The sequence below is a fragment of the Lissotriton helveticus genome, chromosome 5_1 (genome assembly GCF_964261635.1).
Source record: "Lissotriton helveticus chromosome 5_1, aLisHel1.1, whole genome shotgun sequence".
NCBI classification, from domain to species: Eukaryota; Metazoa; Chordata; class Amphibia; order Caudata; family Salamandridae; genus Lissotriton; species Lissotriton helveticus.
The window spans coordinates 242033786-242058682 of record NC_136065.1 but is presented as its reverse complement, the minus strand read 5'-3'; the positions used below and the strand labels follow the sequence as shown (position 1 = coordinate 242058682).

Sequence of the window (24897 nt, the reverse complement as noted above, 5' to 3'; positions counted from 1 at the left end):
CACTTGGCAGGGTCTTTATCACTGCTCATTTCCTCACAGAGTCCATGGATCTGTTAATTGGCACGTGGCTTGAAGAGCCTATTAACTGAAGGCGTAGGGCATTGCCCACACAACTTATGTCCTATGTTTTTGTACAATGACAGCGTGACTCCCTGGTATGTGGGTGGTGCTCCACAGCCTGTTGAAAAAAGATTCAGAGTCTGTTGTTGGGAAAGTTCAGAGATGAGTTTGTTACCAATACCCAGCATCCTTATCCCTTCCACCTCTTGCAGCCTGAAGAACTACAAACAAGAATGGCCATCACGGTACTCCTCTGTGACCTTGACATTGGTTGACTGTTGAACTAATGTCTCACCATGCTTGCAACCAGATGCTAAACCTATTAGACCAAGTTTTGGCTGTCAAGGGAACTATCGTAGTTTATTATCTGCTGTGCCATTCCAGTGTATTTGCTTGCTCCTTAATGTGATGCTTTATATGATGGGTATTAATGCCATCACATAACAAGTATCGGTGTGTATGTTTGTGTAGCTGGAACGAATGCTGGAGAACACAGCGGTGAGAGCCCAGAAGCAGCTGATTTTACTTCACAAGGAGGACGCACCCCCTCCCTCCCGCACAGTGGAATGGCTCAACATGAGGGGCTGGTGCTCAGGCCATCTCCATATATCCTGCCCCAGGAGGGTCTTCTCTCGCAGGAGTCTTCCCAAGCTGGTAAGAAACGTTCATTTGGTGTAAGCTGCAAGTGGTTATTGCTTAACATCACATAAGTGTGCATGCTGTATTCACAGTGCTCTGTGACAACACGTGCATCATGCCTTGGGACACATGCCCTTTCCGGGTTCTTTTCAGGGTAGTTTGTCTACATACTGTTTGGATAATCTGATACGGAAATCTATTGAATGAGTCGCAAGTAACTGAACTTCTAGACACAGTTATTGATAGTAAGTTCATCACATTGCCTCATTCTTTATTGGTTACATGTGCGTGCCTAGCTACTGTGCCCGATCCAGCTGCCTCTTGGTGGTGTTAAAAACTAGGTAACCTGATCATTTTTGACGTTCGTTTCATTGTGGACTTGCAAACTTTTCTCAAAGGTTATTGTAGAGTGGGAATTGTGCCTGCCAGTACAAATAAGGATGTGCTCAAAGTTGCACGATGACAAAACTGTACATTTATGGGACAGATTCACAAAGACGATGGAAATACCTGTTCTGAACAAAGGGGCTCAGTCTTAAGACCTGGACGTGTATGAGTTTCATAGATATTCCAGTATGGCAGGTATCGCTAAACTAATAAAGTTATGCAAGGTTCTCGTCAGGTTTAGGTTTCACGTTGCAGTGCCTTTTGCCATCAATGTCATAGAAAGTACTGTTGGGCTAGTTATTGCAGTCAGGGTTCGTAGACTGAACGACAGCATCGAGGATATTTGAGCGCAAACAGACCTGGTGTCATATGAATAAAAAACTCCATAAAATGGGTACAGCAAAAATATGTGAAACCAGGTTGTTTAAACGTTCTGGGGGGTTGGCAAGTGGCATGGCAAGATTGACATGAACCGAATTGCAAGCAAGGAAAACACTGCCCCAAGAGTGTGGTCTTTGGGGATTCATTTAAAGTTTGGTGGAGCAGCTCCCCTGTCTCGTTCTGTGGTGGGAGAAGCAGTGCACCGGCAGAGCAGGCCCTTCCTTGCATCAGGAGAGAGGTCTTATTTAGGGCGCATTCTGACGCAGATGTTACCTGCAATACATTGCTTGAGGAAATCAGCAATAACCTCCATATGCAGAGAGAAAGGTCCCTGCACATCAGAGTCCTTGTTTTGTTGTTTTATATATTTTTTATTATTTTTAGAAATCCCTTTTTGGGGTTGTTTCTGTCAGTAATGTTAGGACGCCCTGAACGACGTCCATCTGTGATGAATGTGCTCCTCCTGCTGTATAGCAAAAGCATTTCACTATAAAGTAATAAAGTAAACATCAACATGATAGAGCACTCTAAGTAGAGTGAGCATACTGCTGCAGGGCCTCCCCCACCCCAAAGGCCTCAGTAGGCAACCCATGTATTTGCTTTCACGACTAGAAGTGAGTTTGGTTTTCTTATACGTCAATATGTTACATTTAATAAAAGACTGTTTGCGAAATTGTAATGCACAGCGAGCTAGTGACATTGATCCAAATTGAATGAGATATAGATATTATGTGGTTCTAGGATATGAGGTTACATTTGTTTCCACAAAAACGACTTTGACCTTTACTGTCAGTTCTAGTGCACACAATTATGACTTGACTAAATTGACCTCATATGAGGAATATGATGGTTCCCGTGAGAAAGTGCGACAGTGACGTGCTCTTTGTGGAGATAAAACCTTTAAGTGCCATTGAAGTACCTTCATTTGTCATGTTTGAAAAGACAAAGCATCTACAGATATTAACCTACAAGTTCACTCATTTACACACTGCAAAGCGAAGAGGACAGTCGTACCTGGAAATGCGAGACAAGCTGTAAAAATCCTCTCACAGCAGTTATTGTAGTAACTCTACACCCCCCAGGAAGGCCATTTATTCTTTCTACATAATCTAAGGGAATATGGTATAGCATTGTCATGCCAATTCCAAAGTACTCTATTCCCAGCTTGATCCAACATTCTCTGCAGTATAAGGTTTCTGAGTGGATGTTATCAGGAGCAAAATCAGTAGCATTGGAAGTAGCGAAGGGCCATCTGCAAAGAAATGTTAACAAGCATTTGCAATGCAATAGGTCTCGCATTTATGAGAGTTTGAGCTAATGACAATTCCTATTATTTGTCTTGTTTTTAAAACCGATAAATAAAAGCAATAGCTTAAACTCTCGCAAATGCGAGACCTATTGCATTGCAAATGCGTGCTATCATTTTAGTTTTTAAAGCGTTCGGAGAGAGCGTGTCTTGCCTGCAACAGTGGTCAGGACAAAGCTATTTGAGAAAATAGTACTCAGCGACTATAATTAAAGCCTACCGAGCAACAACACATGTACCAGGGGGTGTCGCCATGGGAGGTTACAAAATGAGACCAGGCGGTACTAAGGAGGGACCACTAAGCCTTTGGACCAATGAACAGCCACAGTTTGCAGAGGACAATGACACAAGCCAATGAAAAATGTGGCTAAAGAGGGGGTTGAACCCATGCAGTCGCGGGGACCTGGGCGCTATATGGTATACAAGAAGAAGGGTCCCCGCAAGGAGACCGTGTTGTGTGCTACACACACTGGAACAAATTTTAAACAAATTAATCTCAAGAAGGGGAATTAAATCCAAAATACTCATGAAAGGTATTGGCCTTTATTTTAAAATACCAAATTTCATTTATGAAAAACAACCATATGTACATTTGATAAAGTGCCCCATAAGGGTAGGAAAAGGGAGAGGATGTGCTCAGGGCGGTGTAAGATCACAGAAAGATAAACACAATCAAAAAGGAAAATGAATAATAACAGTCTTAACTCAAATTTGGAACAAATCGGAAACAAAAGCCTGAACAGTTATGGCTTCAATTGAGGGACTGTTAAGCTAAGAACCTTCCACGGACACATACAAAGTTCAGAATTATCAGGGCATGTGCAGGAGGTCCTAAATGAGGGAAGAGCCGTCGACGTTTCGACCCCTAGCCGTAGGTTGCGTTAAATCCTTTGAACGGGGTCTTCATCAGGACACGTACTGGAGAGGAGAACAGGGGTAAAGTGGGGCAATTCAATATAGAACACACTTGACAAAGCCCGGAGGTCTTGACCACGGACAAGATTTAATCGATCTGGCTTGACGGCGTCAAATTAAATTGAATTCGGCATGTACGGGCAGTGTTTTCTGACGATACAACTCTTGTGAGTCTCTCAGGGCATTACTAGAAAACCCTTTGTCTTTGGCTCGGTCTGAGGAACAGACTCGGCATGGGAGAGGCAACTCCGAACACGATGGTTTGTAAACCAACGCGCTACTCTATAAATCAATTTAGGCCGTTCTCGCGGTGATGAAAAACCAGCTAATGGAAGCGCCGCTTCTCGTCAGAGGCACGTCTGCATGCACTCCGTCAACACTGCTTCGCGGAGTGATGTTGACGGAGTGCATGCAGACGTGCCTCTGACGAGAAGCGGCGCTTCCATTAGCTGGTTTTTCATCACCGCGAGAACGGCCTAAATTGATTTATAGAGTAGCGCGTTGGTTTACAAACCATCGTGTTCGGAGTTGCCTCTCCCATGCCGAGTCTGTTCCTCAGACCGAGCCAAAGACAAAGGGTTTTCTAGTAACGCCCTGAGAGACTCACAAGAGTTGTATCGTCAGAAAACACTGCCCGTACATGCCGAATTCAATTTAATTTGACGCCGTCAAGCCAGATCGATTAAATCTTGTCCGTGGTCAAGACCTCCGGGCTTTGTCAAGTGTGTTCTATATTGAATTGCCCCACTTTACCCCTGTTCTCCTCTCCAGTACGTGTCCTGATGAAGACCCCGTTCAAAGGATTTAACGCAACCTACGGCTAGGGGTCGAAACGTCGACGGCTCTTCCCTCATTTAGGACCTCCTGCACATGCCCTGATAATTCTGAACTTTGTATGTGTCCGTGGAAGGTTCTTAGCTTAACAGTCCCTCAATTGAAGCCATAACTGTTCAGGCTTTTGTTTCCGATCTGTTCCAAATTTGAGTTAAGACTGTTATTATTCATTTTCCTTTTTGATTGTGTTTATCTTTCTGTGATCTTACACCGCCCTGAGCAGATCCCCTCCCTTTTCCTACCCTTATGGGGCACTTTATCAAATGTACATATGGTTGTTTTTCATAAAAGAAATTTGATATTGTAAAATAAAGGCCAATACCTTTCATGAGTATTTTGGATTTAATTCCCCTTCTTGAGATTAATTTGTTTAAAATTTGTTCCAGTGTGTGTAGCACACAACATGGTCTCCTTGCGGGGACCCTTCTTCTTGTATACCAATGAAAAATGTGGGGCGTAGAGTAGGCGGAACTTCAAGTCCCTACCTCACTCGAGCATACCTCGCAGAGCAGCGCACGTGCTGCCTCAGGCTCGACCTAAAAGGGAAATTTATCACAGCAGGTAAAGAATGCAAACATTCACTTCACATTGATATCATGAAGAAACAAACAGTTGCACTAGATACAGATGTTTGTTTTTTCAGAAAATGTTTTGTGTGATGACTTTGAAAAGTTTCTATTTCAGTGGGTAGCATAGGTAACCACAGAATGTGTTGAATAAAAGAACATCGTTTGTAAAGCAAATAATTTCACATTGAAAATGTGCAAGGGTCTGATAGTACAGACTAAGGACCCTAAAATAGCATTGAGTTTTTACATCGATCATTCAAAGTCCCAGAAGGTGAAAAGGTTTTGTGTGATGACTTTAAAAAGTTTCTGATTCAGTGGGTAGCATAGGTAACCACAGAATGTGTTGGATAAAAGAGCATTGTATGTAAAGCAAATATTTTCACATTGTAAAAGTGCAAGGGTCTGTGAGTACACATTAAGGACCCCAAAAAAGCACTGAGTTTTTACGTCGATCATTCAAAGGACCAGCAGGTGGACAATCAGCTGTTTGTAGGGGTCTCTGGGGCAAGGAAAGGCAGATGGTGCAGAAGTGAACCATATCACGATGGATAGTCCTTTGTATTAATATCTGCTATGCAGTTCTGCAAAAAGAAAACGTGCAACAGAGCTTTTTCAGGCATCCCACTGAAGATTTGGAATTCTTAGCCAAAAGAAACCCATCTGATTTTATCTACCGCCTCCTTCAAAAAATGTTTTAAACATTTCTGATGAACAAATGATTGGCCTAAAATCGAATGTATACCCTGTATTAATTGATCTTAGCTGGTGTATTTTTATTTGTTGATCATGACTACTATCCCGATCTCCTAGGCAGGTCCCGTCCTTCAATTTGTTATTCTTCTATGATTGTATTTTTGTCGTATCTGCGTTACTGTCTCTTTGCTGTTTTCTCACTCCTTCCTCCTGTACAGTGCTGTGATACCCTCACGGGTCATGTTCACACTATATAAAACTTAGTAAATAAATAAATTGGCTAGGAATCAGCCAACAGAAGGTCTGAGGGCTCATTCTACCTGGCCAAGGCTCCTACCACTGCGTTGGCATATGGAGGGCCTGTCCTGGATATTTGTCAGGCTATGTGGGCATCCGTGCACACGCTCACAAAGCACTATTGCCTTCTAAGTTAGGTCTGTAGGGATGGGCACTTTTTGGTCTGAGACATTCCACAGGCCCTCTGCTTTCGGAGGTATTGTTTTGGTATCTAGTCGCAAGGTGAGGAATCTGTGGTAAGAAGTTACCATCAGAAGATCAAGTTATTTACCTTTTCTGGTGGATACTCTATCTAACCGCAGATTTCTCGCTGCCCTCTCACCTCCCCATTCAGCGGAATTGTCTCTTTTTCCATACATAAGCATTGGCAAACATAATAGGTCTCGGCTATGTGAGAGCTGTTTGCTGTGGCAATGTGTTTTAGCTATATTGTACACTGGTTTGGCTGCTGTTTAGCATGGCTAAAAGTTATTTTAGTGGTTTGGGGTGGAGTGGGGTAGATTGAAATAGATTGGCGTAGATTGGAGTGTGGTGGATTTGAACGGGTTGGAGTTTAGTGGAGTGGGATAGAGTAGATTGGGGTGGGGTGGATTGGAGTAGAGTGGAGTGGGGTGTAGGGTGGAGTGGATTGAGGTGGGTGGGGTTGGGTAGTGTGGGGTGGATTGGAGTGGGGTATAGTGGGGTTGGGTGGTTTGGAGGGGGTAGATTGGAGAGGCTTAGATTGGAGTAGGGTAGATTGGATTGGGGTCGGGTGTGGTGTGGCAGGTTGGACTGGATTGAGGTAGATTAGAGTGGTGTAAATTAAAGTGGAGTAGATTGGGATAGAATGGGGTGGATTGGAGTGTGATAAATTGGGGTAGATTGGATTGGAGTGGGGTGGATTGGAGGTTGTAGATTGGAATGGAATTGATTAAAGTGGGGTGGATTGGAGTGGGGTGGATTGGAGTAAGGTAGATTGGACTAGAGTGTGGTAGATTGGATTGGAGTGGAGTGGGGTAGATTGTAGTGGTGTGGGGTAAATTAAATTGGAGTCTAGCAGTTAGGCTACATCTATAGCACCTAACAGCGGTAGGCTAACACCGCATCTTAATGTTTTTAAATCTCTGAAGTTTTACCAATCTCATTTGCACTTGGCACTTTAGCACCCATCGACATCCGGACACGCTCCTCAGGATTTCTTAATTCCGGCATTTTTTAATGATAATTCCTTTTAAGTTATTTTAACAGACGTAAGCGCTAATTTACTTTCCACCTTTAACAGAACTAAGCCCTGTTCCACCGCTGCTTGTGCCGTTTGTTGCTGGTCGAACCGGAAAGACTTCTTCCGAGTTCCGGGCCAAAGGGGACAGTCGCTTGCCTGCACGCCAATTCACTGCCGCATCTTCAAAAAACAGGATGCAGCAGCGGCCACCGCAGCCGAAGGCACGCCTAATGTAAACCAGTCTGTGCCCGTCCGCGCCTGGATTGGGCCCAGGGCCACAACCCCTGTTCGTCACCCACCAAAAACAGGGCCAGGACTAACTTATTTTACGGCTGGTCTTCTGAATCTCAGTAAAGTTACCTCAAGACCTCTCTGCCATCAGCTTGACCTATCTAAAGAACCCAAGTCATGTCCTCACTGCAACTCAAAGTTTCTTTTCACGAAGACGAAGACTTGCTCTAATGCGATGCATGACTCACGCGAGCAAACATCCCCCGCCCCCAAGTCGTTCATAGGTCTGATTATCAATACGCACTCCCTGATCAAACATAACGTAGATTGTGCAGAGCTGCTGACAGCTTACAAAGTAGATATGGCCTTTGTCACTGAAACCTGGACAAATAGTACCTCTGATCTTCCTACCTATACCTCAAGGATTTACATTCATCAACAAGCATTTGCAATGCAATAGGTCTCGCATTAGGAAAGTTTGAGCTATTGGTCTTGTAAATGACACATTTTTTATTTATGTGTTTGTTTTCAAAATAGCGAAATTAATAGCTTTGTCATTTTCAATGCCAATACTTTTATCTTTTGTAATTGTGACACCTATAGGCATTTGTAATGCAACATGTTTTGTATTTACGTGACTTAGATGTATTGATATTACAAATAACAATGGCTTTTAATTTTTTTCAATAATTAATACTTAAAATAAAGTTATTGTAACTTATAATGGCAATATCTTAAACTTTTGTAAATAACTTTTGTGAAGAATATGTTCAGTGTATTTTATTGTGATGAAAATCCAAGAACAGAAGTGAAATATTACCAACTTTTTGTGACATTTGTAATAAAGCTTGAAACATTGAGAGAACATATTTGAACCAGTTGTTGTTGAATGGTTGCACAGATTGATACTGTGGTGGCGCTGAGTGATGGTGTGGCGTTTAGTGATGTTATGGTGCCCCTGAGTGATGCTGTGGTGCCCCTGAGTGATGCTGTGGTGCCCCTGAGTGATGCTGTGGTGGTGCCATAGATTGAGTGAGGGCGATAGATAGGGTCAGGGCGATAGATAGGGTCAGGGCGATAGATAGGGTCAGGGCGATAGATAGGGTCAGGGCGATAGATAGATGTGTGCGGTTGTGTGTGTGCGGTTGTATGTGTGCGGTTGTGTGTGTGCGGTTGTATGTGTGTGGTTGTATGTGTGTGGTTGTATGTGTGTGGTTGTATGTGTGTGGTTGGGTGTGTGGTTGGGCGTGGTTGTGTGCGTGGTTGTGTGCGTGGTTGTGTGCGTGGTTGTGTGCGTGGTTGTGTGTGTGTGCGTGGTTGTATGTGTGTGAGGGTGTGAGTGAGGGTGTGTGATGGTGAGGTGTGAGGGTGGGTGAGGATGAGGCTGTGAGGGTGTGTGATGGTGAGGTGTGAGGGTGAGTGAGGATGAGGGTGTGAGGGGGTGTGAAGGTGAGTGTGTGTGGGGGTGTGATGGTGTGAGTGAGGGTGTGAGGATGTGAGGGTGTGTGATGGTGAGGAGGTGTGATGGTGAGGAGGTGTGATGGTGAGGAGGTGTGATGGTGAGGAGGTGTGATGGTGAGGAGGTGTGATGGTGAGGAGGTGTGAGGGTGAGGAGGTGTGAGGGTGAGGAGGTGTGAGGGTGAGGAGGTGTGAGGGTGAGGAGGTGTGAGGGTGAGGAGGTGTGAGGGTGAGGAGGGGTGAGGAGGTGTGAGGGTGAGTGAGGTGTGAGGGTGAGTGAGGATGAGGGTTTGAGGGTGAGTGAGGATGAGGGGGTGAAGGTGAGTGAGGGTGGGTGAGGGTGCGAGGGTGGGTGAGGGTGCGAGGGTGGGTGAGGATGTGAAGGTGTGATGGTGAGGAGGTGTGAGGGTGAGTGTGTGTGAGGGTGTGAAGGTGAGTGAGGGTGTGAGGGTGGGTGAGGGGTGTGAGGGTGGGTGAGGATGAGGGGGTGAGGGGTGAGAGGGTGGGTGAGGGTGTGAGTGAGGGCATGAGGATGTGAGGGTGTGTGAAGGTGAGGAGGTGTGATGTGAGTGAGGGTGGGTGAATGAGGGTGTGAGGGTGACGAGGGTGAGTGATGGTGTGTGAGGCGGAGGGTGTGAGGGTGAGGGTGAGTGAGGGTGAGTGAGGGTGTGTGAGGGGTGAAGGTGAGAGGGTGTGAGGGTGAGTGAGGGTGGGAGGGTGAGTGAGGGTGGGAGGGGGAGTGCGGGTGGGAGGGGGAGTGCGGGTGTGTGAGGGTGAGTGCGGGTGTAGGAGGATGAGGGGGTGAGGGGTGAAGGTGAGGGGGTGTGAAGGTGAGTGGGGGTGTGAGGGTGATGGGGTGTGAGGGTGAGTGATGGGGGGGTGAGGCTGAGGGTGTGAGGGAGAGTGAGGGGGGGTGAGGGTGAGTGAGGGTGTGTGAGGGTGTAAGGGTGAGTGAGGGTGTGAGGGTGAGGGATGGTGTATGAGGATGAGGGGGTGAGGGGGTGAGGGTGTGTGAGGGTGAGGGGGTGTGAGGGTGTGAAGGTGAGTGAGGGGTGAGGGTGAGTGCGGGTGTGAGGGTTGTGAGGGTGAGGGGTGTGTGAGGATGAGGGGGTGAGGGGGTGTGAAGGTGAGTGATGGTGTGTGAGGGTTGGTGAGGGTGCGAGGATGTGAGGGTATGCGATGGTGAGGAGGTGTGAGGGTGAGTGAGGATGAGGGGGTGAGGGTGTGAGGGTGGGGGGTGTCAAAGTGAGTGAGGGTGTGTGAGGGTGAATGAGGGTGTGTGAGGGTGGGTGAGGGGGTGTGATGGTGAGGAGGTGTGAGGGTGAATGAGGATGAGGGGATGAGGGGATGAGGGGGTGAGGGGGTGTTAGGGTGTGAGTGAGGGTAAGGGTGTGTTGGTGAGGGTGTGTTGGTGGGTGAGGATGTGAGGGTGTGTGATGGTAAGGAGGTGTGAGGGTGAGTGAGGATGAGGGTGTGTGAGGGTATGAAGGTGGGTGAGGGTGTGAGTGAGGGTGGGTGAGGGGCGAAGGCGAGTGAGGGGGTGAGGGTGAGTGAGGGTGTGTGAGGATAAAGGTGAGGGGGGTGAGGGGGTGTGACGGTCTGAAGGTGTCTGAAGGTGTGTGAGGGTGTGTGAGGGTGTGTGAGTGAGGATGAGTGAGGATGAGTGAGGGTAGGGTGAGGCGGTGTGAGGGTGAGGAGGTGTGAGGGTGAGGAGGTGTGAGGGTGAGGAGGTGTGAGGGTGAGGAGGTGTGAGGGTGAGTGAGGGTGAGTGAGGGTGTGAGGCCTGCAGTTTTGGCCTGCAGGTGGCGATAGGCGACCACGTCCCGAAAGAAGGTTCACATCACAGGAGGGGGATAAAAGTTTGCGGCATTTAAAAACCAGTGGCTTACATAATGTCATGACTTTCACTTAAAATAGTCACTCTCAGTGAGAGACGGGTAGATTCCATGTGCGGCAAGAGGGCCTGTAAGCCGACATCACAGGGTGTGGATAGAGGGGAGGGTGTAAGTAGGGAGGGAGAGCGAGAGCAGGGAGATGAGAGAAGAGTTGAAGAGAAAGGCAGAGGGGAAAAGAAATTGTATTGAGGCGGTTGATATAAAGCAGAGAAGAGAGAAACAAAGGGGCAATATGTAGGAAAAAAGGCTTCATTTGTGTAGCTTTCGTGAGTGTCTGCCACCAGGACAATTAAATTCACTCAGTGAAGGCGCTGTTTAACAGTGGGCTATACAAAACTAATCTATCAGGTTTTTTTTGCTTAAAGTCCAAAATCATTGTGTTGTTTGAAAGTTTATTTGTTCAGGCAGTCCTGTATTTTTAGTCATCGCCACTTGTATGTTGGACCGGGGAAACCCATGCTTGAATGGGAACAAAGCTAAGTGCCTACTGTAACGCACAAAGGAATCTATTTCTTATATTCATTTTATTACAACGACATAACTGCCGCCTTCTACTCGCAGTGAAGTGCCTCTCAAAAAGTTTCATACGTTATCAAAATGTCACTCATATAGTGAGATGCGTGATGAGAGATAGCATATGCGGGTATGGGATAAGAGAATCAGTGCATAGGCTAGTAATAGTGTTTATAAAAAAAAAAATTAAAAAGACATTTACCGTAAACCTCTTGTGCTCGTCTGATGGCTCTGATCGTCCAGCGGCTGTTCCAGCGAAAGCAGGCTGGGCGGAAGTCAGGCAGCCCTCCTCGAGACAGAGGCGGGGCCTGACCAGAAGCAGGAAGTCGACCGCGACCGGAGCTTCCCAGGAGGCAGGCTGCAATGGCTGGCGCAAGGCTCCGGAGCAGAGAGAGGAGAGCCCTGCATGCAGCCGGCGTCCGCCCGGGAAGCCAAGGAGCGGAGTGCCAGTGTCCCTGTGCCCGTTGACGCCGGAGGGAGCAGCCCGGAGCGGGACGAGTAGAAGTCCGGGTGAGTGGGGCTCCGTGCTTGCGTGTCTGTGTGTATGCAGGGGGTGCAGGGTGGCAGTGTGTATGTGTGTGTGTGTGTGTGCGCCTGTGTGTGCGTGCGTGCATGCAGAGGGGTGGGGGCCACTCATTTAAATGTAAAAGTAAATATGACGCCAAAATAATAAATAAATAAACCAGCAGCTTGACCCATTTATTCACTGTGATGCTTCCGATAATTAAAAATGTGCCTTTACAAAGAAGTGTTTTAAAAAGAATACCAGCGTGCATGTTCATTACAAGACGGCTAGAAATAATTACTCATGATGTTCAAAGCAAGCCTGTTCATTTCAAGCTACCCTCAGCCAGCCTCGGAAAAAACGAAAGTAATACAAAAGCGAAACTGACACTGCCACTGCAGACAATGCTGCGCGCTCCCGAGGTGAAATCCGGCACTGAACACGCTCGTAACACTTTGGTGTCCACTCTCCTAAAAACGGATCACATTAGTTGTCGAGCTGACAGCATTCATGCTTCGCATGAATGCTAACGTCAGCTCGACCTAAAAATGACAGATTAGTCAAATGGGGCGGAGGCATAGCGATCATAGTCAATAACTCTCTAGCTATAAAAGGGTCCCCGGCAGGTAGCAGCACTGAGTGTGAACTGCTTTCCTTCAGAATCAGAAATTCACACTTTCAATGGCACACTGCTGTATAGACCCCCCGGCGCAAAAAGCAAAAACAAATTTGAGGAAATTATCAGCCCAATAATGGAATCAAGCACATACTCAGAAGACTACTGTATATTAGGTGACTTTAACTACCACCTTGAAAATTCGGAAGATCATAATACAGCATCACTACTAGAGTAGATGGCCAACGCCTCGTTGAAACAGAAGGTCATGCACCCTACACATGAAGCTGGTCACACTCTGGACGTACTATTACATCCAATCCCCATCTAAAATTACAGAAGGTTCTGGCAATCCCTTGGTCAGACCACAGGGCTATCCTGTTCACAGTAACCACCACACATCACCTTCCGAGCTGGCATTTTCCCATAAGATAATTAAAGGATGCAACTGGAGGAGCAAAGGCCCCCAGCTGATGTTATCCACTCTAGCGGCCTCTAAACCTGATCTAAATTCTGAGGCAAACCTGGCAACAGGTAGTTTTAGCAATTGGATTAAATCTGCAGTAAACTTACTAGCACCGGAAAACAATCGCACTAGCAAGCTCACAAAGAAATCCCAGGTTCTGTGACGCCTTGTGCAAACAGAAACAACTCTGTAGAAAAGCAGAGAGACGCTAGAGAAGCAACTACTCAACAATTGACAAAACCTCATATTCCCAAGAACTGAGTTTGTATAAAAAGTTGATATTGGATAAAAAAGCAGTTACTTTTCAGAACAAATATGTCAGGCAGGTAACACTAGCAAAGCACTTTTTGTAATATTAAAGGAATTAGTCAAATTACCTGAACCACAACAAAAGGATCACAGTGTAGCATTTTGTAACCAACTCGCAGGGTACTTCAGGGACAAGGTGCAAACTATCTATGAATCCCTCACAGACCGGTATGACAGCACGGCAGCCACCACCGTTATTACCCTCCAATGCTCTATCACTGGTATGAATTCCTTCATATCACCAAATATAGAACAGATCTTGCAGGTGATTAAATCAATAAAATCTGGAACACCCTCAGACCCCTATCCACGAAAATATATCATATGGCACAGGATAATATCAGTGAACAACTCGGCATACTTTTAAATAAAAATCATCACTTCAGGTATTTTTCCAGATGCATGGAGGACAGTAGTAGTTGTAGACCGATTGCGAGAATTCCCTTCCCAGCTAAAGTCTTGGAAAAAATTCTCAACTGACAACCTTCATTTCTTCGGCAGACTTGTTAGATTCCTCCCAATATGGGTTCCGACAAGGGCACGGCTCAGAAACTGCCCTGATCATGGCAGCAGAGGATATATGGGCAATACTAGACGCCGGTGCTATGGCCACCTTGATCCTGTTGTATTTATCTGCGGCATTGGGCACTGTAAACCACGATATTCTACTCAAAAGACTCCAAGAGGCAGGACTCAGGACCTCCGCTCTAAAGCTGATCAAATCTTATCTGAACAACAGGTATCAATATGTTCAGATCGGTAACTCTTGCTCACAGCAGTTCACTCTGCCATGTGGGGTGCCACAGGGCTCCTCATTAAGCCCCACTTTGTATGTGACCCCTCTAGCCAATATCATCAGGCAGTTTGGCTTCACACTTATCACTTACGCAGACTACACCCAAATTGTGGTGTCCGTATCAAGCAGCCCGAGGAAACAGCTGATCGCTTTAGCCACTGCATATCTCACATAAATCAATGGATGGGGACAAATCGTCTAAAACTTAATGGAAGTAAAACTGAGGTTCTCCTACTAGGATCAGATACCTCCTTTTGGTCACAGAACTGGTGGCCTCCCAGTTTGGGAGATCACCCCACCCCAGTCCATAAAGTGAGGAATCTGGGAATCATTTTTGATGACAAACTGCCCTTCGAACACCAGATCAATAAGGTCATCTCCCAGGTCTTTTTAACATTAAAATCAGCCTGTAAAGTATGTGCGTTCATCCCCCCTGAAGCAGTAAAAACACGAGTGACGGTTCTGGCCATGGCTAGACTGGACTATGGAAATCACTTATACCCAGTCCTTCAAAAACAACATATGCTTAAACTGCAGCGAGTGCAGAACGAAGCCGCCAGAATGCTGCTGGACATCCCCAAATTACAATCCATCTCAGAAGGAAACTCCACTGGCTTCCAGTGAAGAAAAGGATTGAGTTTAAATCCCTATGTCTGGTCTACAAAGCAATGTATGGAAATGCTCCAGCGTTCTTGAAAAAATATCTTACATGGTACCATCCACCCAGACACCAACGTTCAGCACAGAACAAACTCCTCTAGACACCAACATTTTAAAAAGCCCGCTGGGGAGAAAGAAGCTTTGTTCTGGGTACAATGAAACTTTGGAACTCGCTCCCGTTAGATATTTACAGCTGCCCAACGATGCTCGGATTCAGAAAGCTGCTGAAGACATGGCTATTCCCAAACTAAGCCACACCATCTCCATCTGAATCCCTGGTACAGCCCTCCGCATAGCGCCTAGACACCCTGAGGCATTCGTGCGCTATATAAATCACATAATCAAATCAAATTAAGTGAATATAGAGTGCTTTTGGTAGAATGCATATGAGAATGAGGACATAGGCACAGATTTTAAGGAAAATGGAGTAGTTGCTGCGCTGCCAAAACTGAGGTGCTTTAAAAAGACACATACTTTTTATCCGCAGAGATGAGGTAGAATTTTAAGGAGAAATGGATTAAGTGCTGAGCTGCCCAAAATTGAGGCACTTAAAAGCCGTTATTTCCTGCCATTTGTTTTGTGCTATAAAAGGAAGTGCTGAATTCCAAAACGATTAAGGACACAACAAACAAACCTGTAGGACTGAAGTTAAAAGAAACTCAAAGGTGTAGCATAGAAGTGGAAATGATGAGACAGACAAATGGAGAAAAAAAAGTATATAGAATCATAGCACTAGTAGCGGAAGGACACTAATCAAATTAAATTGATTAGTACTTGGTCCATGCTCCGGAGAAATAAAAGGAAGTGACACAAGGCATATGATAATCAATTAGGAGGCCGCTAAAAAGAATGACAAGCAAGCCTGCAAATGGTAAGTAATGAGTGGGTTCCAAATCCTTCACTCTATTCGGTACCCCTCACAGCAACAGTGTAGCGATTGCTGGGTCCTGGGGGCGGGGTGCAGGTCAACTTAGAAAACCCCGTCGCTGGAGTGTGCCTGGGAGTAGAGGTAGGACAGGCCGAACTACAAGAACCAGCATGCTCAGGGAAAAGACGGCGGAGCCACGAGACCAAGCACTCTTAAGCACCTCCCTTCCTCCAGAAAGGTGCTTGTCAATCGATCCGGAAGCCGTGGGAAGGGCGGATGGTGTTCCCCGCCGGATTTCAGCGAGAAGCCCTAAGACTGCAGAAAAGCTGAAGCCGTTTTCCAATCTGCTACCTGCATAACTGATAAGTACTTTTGCCGAACGGAGGCGGGCCCGCCTCCGTTACAAACCCTGTGTTCGTGTGGTACCATAGTTAGTTAGGGGATCATTTGGTACTGTGCGCCTGATTGTCACTGGACCCTGGTTGCACCCTGAAGATTCCAAGAGGGAAACTCGTCTGCTACTAAGACGGGGTTTTGCCTCCTCTCAGCCCACTACCCCCCAGAGAGGCATTCTGGGAGACATAGTTCTTGTGAAGATCCGAGTGGGAATCATTGAACGAGAGACAGAGACTCTTTCCTTATATTGTGTTGAGCACCCTTATACTTCCCTGGAGAAAGGCTGTGTTCGGCTTGTGCATTAACAGCCGTCACGGTCTATGTACTTTACCGCTACAGGCCTTGGTCCGGAACCTCGTAGCTAAGGAACAGTCTACCATTCCCCGGACTTGTTTAGACCTGCGGAGTCGGAGGGCTCTCTGTCCCGCAGGAGTTCCGTTCTTTGATCTATTTAAACGGCCTGGGTGGTGTGTGATTCTGGTAAGCTTCAGAAACCAAGGGGGGTTAGCGGTATTCTCAGACTCAGAGGCAGTGGTGATAATATTGTTCCTTTGCTCTTCCTGGACAGGTGGAGTGCCCTTGTCTATCCCCTGCCGCCATTTGACCAGACCCAGAGGGATCCTCAAGATTCACCATTACCTGTTTTTTATTTTATCCACTTACCCTTTCCCTGCTGGGTATGTGTTCACACAGTGAGTGATCCTTCGCTGTGGGATCCGTAGCTGGTAGGGACTGGGGGAATTAGCATCCGACGTCGTTTCTGCCGGACATCCTGAGCAAAGGTTAGTGGCGAATATATGCTTGCGCTGCTGCCAATCCCCGACAAACAGTGAATGTACACAGGACCTAAAAAGGTCCCTATGTAGAAATCTGCACACTTTCATATCTGATCAGTTGTCGAGCTCCACGTCTCAGGGCATGGACAGAGTCAAGAAATAAACTGACATCAGCATGCTCGGTGGCTTTTTTATATGGCTCCGATGTCACTTTCGGGGTGGAACAAAGCTAACTGGAGCCACACAACATACCACCTGCTGGTGGGCAAGAGCAATACTCTGAAAAATCTCCAGATCCAGTCTGGCTCCTGGAGGTATACACAAGGTGAGGAATCTAGGGTTAGGTATAGACTAGAAATACTAGAAATAGCGTTACCAAAGTTAAGTAACTTGTTCGTCAGCATGTGTTGATGGTGCCTATATTCAGATTTGTGCTGTTATTTCTGGAGGCATGTGATGCTTCGTCAGATTGTACCACCTGCCAGCACTTGGGAACAATTGCTGGAAAAGTTCCAGATCCAGTCTAGTGCCTGTGTCATTTGTGGGTTCCCCCCAGGGCTAGCTGCAGAGGTGGAATTTCTACCTCCTGGTGCTAGGACTTAGTTCAATGCACCAATACGAATTAGAAATCCAGTTGGATGTGTCCCATAAATCAACCCTCTGAGCAATAATGTGTAGATTGTGTTTTCTGATCACGATTAATCCTTCTAGATGAATTCAGGGACACATGGGACCTCTAAACCCTCTTTCGTAAATGAAAGAGTGAAAAAATAAAGGCAGCAATGTATGACATGGCCAGCGAAAACGATATGAACGTTCCTAAAAAGGTTAGCAAGTTCCTAGCATCCTAACACCCTTTTATTACATCTAAGTGCTATACTAAACCTTAACTTAGGCAGAAAATAGAAAGCCTATAAATCAAGTTTCTCAGGATGGATCGCACAGCATACCTTCTCTTGGTGAACACTAACTGTTTAGCTATTGTCGGTCATGTCCTGGGTGTGAGAAGCAGTGCCGGTCTCCAGGCCACTTCTCTGCACCACTCCTAGAGCAGCTTTCAACTGGTTTCTGGCAACAAACTGACTTGATAGCTCTGTCGCCAAATCTCTCCAATAATAGTCAGATAGCTGATCTTTATGGTATCTGATTGCTGATTTTATCCCAGGTTTATAAGTTTAGCAACACTAAAGTCTCACAAAACAAAAAAAGTATGGTGATAAATGCATAATTTTGATTTACATGTAGATAATTTGCTTCTATAACTAAACATGTCTGTTTCCCTGAAAGCATCCATAATGTTTTTTCACCAATAATAATATAAACAACAGAACTATGTCAGCCTAGCTAGAAGATGTAAATGTATTTGTAAATGTATTTGAGCTTGTAAAGCGCACTGCTACCCATCCGTAGGTTTCCTGGCGCTGTATAACTCTGGGGAACCCGTCCTGGCTTTCCCTGTGGGATGGTCCCTGCTGGGAGTCTCCAAGGTGGAGCCAGGCATCCCCGGAATTGATGGGGCCGTTGTGGAGATTAGGCAAGCTAATGCCCAGAGTTGCCGAGTGGAACCCCGAGAATTATCGAGTCCGCTGACCCAAGTCCACGACCCTGCCGCTTAGGGAATTGAACCCTGGTCCCGGGCGACTTCTGCTCCTGGGTCTGCCGCCTCTAACCAGTGAGCCACACTACTCCATGAACATGATGCTAGCACTTCTACGAGTGTCTAAAACTTCACATTTTGTAATGGACAGAGATAAAATAACTTGCATGCAAGCACGTGATAAAAATTGGTTTAAATCTGCCTGGACACATTTTCCCTGGCATCTAGAGGAATTTGCAATTAGAGTATACACCAGATAGAAACTTAACTTATGTAAGTACTTTGTTAATTAGTGCAAACGTGCGTTTCATCCATTTCAGATATGTTTTGTGTGTTATTGGCGCATGTACATATCCATATTGGCAGGGGCCCTGCTGGACAACAGAATGTTATTAGATGTATGAGGTGGTTGTCACAGTAAACACTGTGGAGATTTCTCTGGCATGGTGACTTTGCATCCTCAGCAGGGGTTGCAGCAAGAAGTGCAGCTGTGTTGCGGAGAGCCAGTGCAGTTTGCAATGACATGCCTTCTCCACCAGTATTGCAAAGTATTGGGTCCCCAGAACTTCCAGGTTTAATGAGTCGTCCATCAAACTGAGCAAATAGAGCGTGGGTCTAGAACTGTGACACATACTTGTACTTTTTATACTGTTTGATACACAAAATGATCCCCACAGCTGAAAACTGTTGAATCCTAATGTGGGCCTCATTATAGGTTGGTCATCAAGCGGCCTTGTGGCTCATGATTCCGGGGGTTTCAGTGACTGCGGAGTGCTGAGGAGCCACCTCGGGAGGAAAATGTTATCTGATTTTCGTGGATAGGTCTTCCTGCAGATGTCCTCCCCCTATTTATATATATATGTATATATGTGTATAAGTGTGCTCTCAAAAGTTAGGAATTACTAGAGGAATCAGGAATGCCAAATAGTCCAGATGATACCCCTGATTTACTGCTGAACTTGGAATTCTTATGGGGCAGTTCACTTCCAATGGAAGTGGAAAATGTAACATTTGATTACAGGAATAGTGACATAATCTGTCTCTAGCTCATTTTTCATGCCAAATTGTGTGTCTGTATGTCTCTCTCCAAACGCTAGGTCTGTTAAAGTCACGCTGAGATTAGGGAGAATGCATGAAAGGACATTTTCTTTGGATGAATATTCCATTCCAGTGTGTTACGTGATGAGTTGCCTGGGGCACAGGGTCAGAGGCATCTTAAACTGCCTTTATCTGAAACATTGCTGTTGTTGCTTATCTTGATCCCTTTAGGTACACAAGGATATTTTGACAAAGCATTCTTGCAAATACACTTCCCTATATTTACCTTGGAGCTTACATTCAAGGTGCTATCGCTGCTTTGCAGGGCGTGCATTTAAAACGTGGCGACTGTTGAATGGATATGTATTGTGTGCAGGTACGTATGCCTTAATTAGTGCCTTGACACTTGTGATCACTGACATTTACTATCCAATAGTTTTACTCTCGGAATTACCGATATCATGGAGTTTAGTAATTCTGTAATGGATAATTACTTTGAAATTTAAAGTTGTTGCTTGTAAAAAGGGTTATCTGGAATTAGTGCATTCACACTTAATCCTGCAAGTTTTTCATAAACCCTTTTTAGGTCTCGTGACCTATAGAGAAGCGAGACTATAGGGCTTTAAACAAAGCTTACCTAACTGTGGCGATTTGCTGCTGTGCCCGTGGCTTTTAGGTCAATGCGCTTGCGCATTGACCTAAAATGCGCGTGCACATCACCAAATCGCCGTCTGTTCCCTCAGCCGCATTCCTCCCACACCTTTTGAAGTGAAGCTTAGCTTCACTTCAAAGGCCCCGGCTGCTTCACACCCTCATGCCGCTCTCCCCGCTCCGCCCCCTCCCCTGCCCGCCGTGTGCATTTCTCCTCCCCCCCTCCCCACAGCAATGCCCTCCGTCTTGTTTCCTTTCTTGTTTCTCTGGGAACTTTGCACTCCGATGACGCTGAATGGAGTGTGTTTACATGCTCAAGGCAGGCTGGGCTCACCGGTGGTCCTACACACAGCAGCAGCTGGCTTTTGTGTGTGCCTCTAGCAGTCTCTTTTCTTTGCCTATTGCTAACCTTACTTTCTTATCCAGAAAGCCAATCTTTTTGGTTGCAAACGGTTCTGTGCCACAAATAAGGTTACCAGCCGTTCATTTGTGCCGATCACCATCTCTCTTACTCCTGATATTTTCTACTACAGATAGTTATCGGGCATGGAGATTAGCCTATTTTTTTTTACATATTGGCACACGAAAACTACAACTCCCAGAAGACACTCGTTTGTTAAATCAAAGCTCAGTTCTACAAACCTGGTGTTCAGTGCACATACATGCAAAACCTGGCAACTTTGTAGTAAGCCACCAAAATCTCAGAGCCACGGCAATTCAAGCTCCGTGCATGCATGCAGACTGAGGAGGGTGCAGGGCCTGTACTTTGCTCCCACCTGCAGCCCGAGGTATCTTCTCACGTGCTGCTTAAACTCTGTCTTTTTCTGCAGTACAAGCAATGTGCCCACCACAGGCTGCGTCCAGTAGCAGAGGTCGTTACCAGTTAGCAAAGGACTTCCTGATCAGTGATTGTCAGCATGGATGCTTTTTGAAATGGGATTTCTCCGTCGTCAAGATGCGCATTGTCTGCTTCAGCCACCTTACACCTGCTGCCAGGGTGGTGTACTGGAGCTCGAAGCCATCTCCTCTGCGTTCGGCCCCGTTCTGATTACCTCTGAGTCCTCCACATCACCTGTTCTTTCACTTTCGCTTTCTCGTTATATGCCCATATACATCTCCCATCACACTCACCCTCACTCACCCTCACCCTCGCTCACCCTCACCTTCACTCACCCTCACTCACCCTCACCCACCCTCACTCACCCTCAACCCCTCACCCTCACTCACCCTCACCCTCACTCACCCTCAACCCCTCACCCTCACCCTCACTCACCCTCATTCACCCTCACCCTCACTCACCCTCACCCTCACTCACCCTCACTCACCCTCACCCTCACTCACCCTCAACCCCTCACCCTCACTCACCCTCAACCCCTCACCCTTACGCACCCTCACTCACCCTCACTCACCCTCACTCACCCTCACTCACCCTCACTCACCCTCACCCTCACTCACCCTCACCCTCACTCACCCTCACCCTCACTCACCCTCACCCTCACTCACCCTCACCCTCAACCCCTCACCCTCACTCACCCTCACTCACCCTCAAACCCTCACTCACCCTCACCCACCCTCACTCACCCTCAACCCCTCACCCTCACCCTCACTCACCCTCAACCCCTCACCCTCACCCTCACTCACCCTCAACCCCTCACCCTCAACCCCTCTCTCACCCTCACTCTCACTCACCCTCACTCACCCTCACTCTCACTCACCCTCACTCACCCTCAACCCCTCACCCTCACTCACCCTCACTCACCCTCACTCACCCTCAACCCCTCACCCTCACTCACCCTCCCCCTCAACCCCTCACCCTCACCCTCCCTCAACCCCTCACCCTCACTCACCCTCACCCTCACTCACCCTCAACCCCTCACTCACCCTCCCTCACCCTCACCCTCAACCCCTCACCCTCAACCCCTCACCCTCAACCCCTCACCCTCACTCACCCTCACCCTCACTCACCCTCAACCCCTCACCCTCACTCACCCTCAACCCCTCACCCTCACTCACCCTCAACCCCTCACCCTCACTCACCCTCACCCTCACTCACCCTCAACTCCTCACCCTCACTCACCCTCACCCTCTCACCCTCACCCACCCTCACCCTCCCTCACTCACTCACCCTCACTCACCCTCACCCTCATTCACCCTCACCCTCACTCACCCTCACTCACCCTCACCCTCACTCACCCTCACTCACCCTCACCCTCACTCACCCTCAACCCCTCACCCTCACTCACCCTCACCCTCACTCACCCTCACTCACCCTCACCCTCACTCACCCTCACCCTCACTCACCCTCAACCCCTCACCCCCTCACCCTCACCCTCTCTCACCCTCAACCCCTCACCCTCAACCCCTCACTCACCCTCACTCTCACTCACCCTCACTCACCCTCAACCCCTCACCCTCACTCACCCTCACCCTCACTCACCCTCACTCACCCTCAACCCCTCACCCTCACTCACCCTCACCCTCACTCACCCTCATTCACCCTCACTCACCCTCACCCTCACTCACCCTCAACCCCTCACCCTCACCCTCCCTCACTCACCCTCAACCCCTCACCCTCACTCACCCTCAACCCCTCACCCTCACTCACCCTCACTCACCCTCAACCCCTCACCCTCACTCACCCTCACCCTCACACACCCTCAACCCCTCACCCTCAACCCCTCACCCTCAACCCCTCACCCTCACTCACCCTCACCCTCACTCACCCTCAACCCCTCACCCTCACTCACCCTCACTCACCCTCACCCTCCCTCACCCTCACACCCTCACTCAGCCTCACTCACCCTCACTCACCCTCACCCTCACTCACCCTCACTCACCCTCACCCACCCTCACTCACCCTCACTCACCCTCACCCTCACTCACCCTCAACCCCTCACCCTCACCCTCACTCACCCTCACTCACCCTCAACCACCCTCACCCTCAACCCCTCACCCTCACCCTCAACCCCTCACCCTCAACCCCTCACCCACCCTCACTCACCCTCAACCCCTCACCCTCACTCACCCTCAACCCCTCACCCTCACTCACCCTCAACCCCTCACCCTCACTCACCCTCAACCCCTCACCCTCAACCCCTCACTCACCCTCACTCACCCTCACTCACCCTCACCCTCCCTCACCCTCACTCACCCTCACTCACCCTCACTCACCCTCACCCTCACTCACCCTCACTCACCCTCACTCACCCTCACTCACCCTCACCCTCCCTCACCCTCACACCCTCACTCACCCTCACTCACCCTCACCCTCACTCACCCTCACCCTCACTCACCCTCACTCACCCTCACCCACCCTCACTCACCCTCACTCACCCTCACCCTCACTCACCCTCAACCCCTCACCCTCACTCACCCTCACTCACCCTCAACCCCTCACCCTCACCCTCACTCACCCTCAACCCCTCACCCTCACTCACCCTCACCCTCACTCACCCTCAACCCCTCACCCTCACTCACCCTCAACCCCTCACCCTCACTCACCCTCAACCCCTCACCCTCACCCTCACTCACCCTCAACCCCTCACCCTCAACCCCTCACTCACCCTCACTCTCACTCACCCTCAACCCCTCACCCTCACTCACCCTCACTCACCCTCAACCCCTCAACCTCACTCACCCTCACCCTCACTCACCCTCAACCCCTCACCCTCACTCACCCTCACTCACCCTCAACCCCTCACCCTCACTCACCCTCAACCCCTCACCCTCACTCACCCTCACTCACCCTCAACCCCTCACCCTCAACCCCTCACCCTCACCCTCACTCACCCTCACCCTCACTCACCCTCACTCACCCTCACTCACCCTCACTCACTCACCCTCACCCACCCTCACCCTCACTCACCCTCAACCCCTCACCCTCACTCACCCTCAACCCCTCACCCTCAACCCCTCACCCTCAACCCCTCACTCACCCTCACCCCCTCACTCACCCTCACCCTCACTCACCCTCAAACCCTCACCCTCACTCACCCTCACCCACCCTCACCCCCTCACCCTCACTCACCCTCACCCTCACTCACCCTCACCCTCACTCACCCCCTCACCCTCAACCCCTCACCCTCACTCACCCTCACCCTCACTCACCCTCAACCCCTCACCCTCACTCACCCTCAACCCCTCACCCACCCTCACCCCCTCACCCTCAACCCCTCACCCTCACTCACCCTCACAACACATATTGTGTTACAATAGGTGTCACATTTGCGAAAGATAAAACTATTGGCATTGTAAATAACAAAGCTATTAATTTCGCTATTTTCAAAACAAGCACATAAATAAAAAATGTGTCCTTTACAATACCAATAGCTCAAACTTTCCTAATGCGAGACCTATTGCATTGCTGTGCTTCTCTCCCCTGCTGCACTCTCCTGCTCTCTAGAGATGTGGCCTAACGACCAGAGCTGCCATCTAAGTCACGTAAATACAAAACATGTTGCATTCCAAATGCTATAGGTGTCACATTCGCAAAAGTTATAACTATTGGCATTGTAAATGACAAAGCCATCAATTTAGCAATTTTAAAAACCAACAAATAAATAAAATATGTCATTTACAAGACCAATAACTCCAACTTTTCTAATGCGAGACCTATTGCATTTCCAATGCTTGTTCTTCCAAGCATTTCTGCACAATTTCTTATGTTGCAGCCTTATGTTCCCTGCAACTACTGAGCCTACATCTTCCTGTGCACTCGAGTCAGGTTACCAATGAATGTTCTAAAGTGAAAACGGATATTCCGTTGGGATCCATTTTGAGGGGAACTTTCAGACTTTGTTTTGGTCTCTATCTGATTTAAACTGGACTTCTGTTACTCGGT

At 47.9% G+C, this 24897-nt stretch overlaps 1 protein-coding gene across 4 annotated transcripts in view; it reads left to right on the top strand.

Annotated features, from left to right (window-relative positions):
* Window positions 1-24897, top strand: part of PNPLA7 (patatin like domain 7, lysophospholipase) — a 1524034-nt gene that overhangs the window by 878323 nt on the left and 620814 nt on the right. For all 4 annotated transcript variants that reach the window (XM_078642105.1, XM_078642108.1, XM_078642106.1 and 1 more), the window contains one exon: window positions 532-714. In XM_078642105.1, coding sequence (XP_078498231.1) covers window positions 532-714 — 183 coding nt within the window. The remainder of the gene's footprint in view (window positions 1-531; window positions 715-24897) is intronic.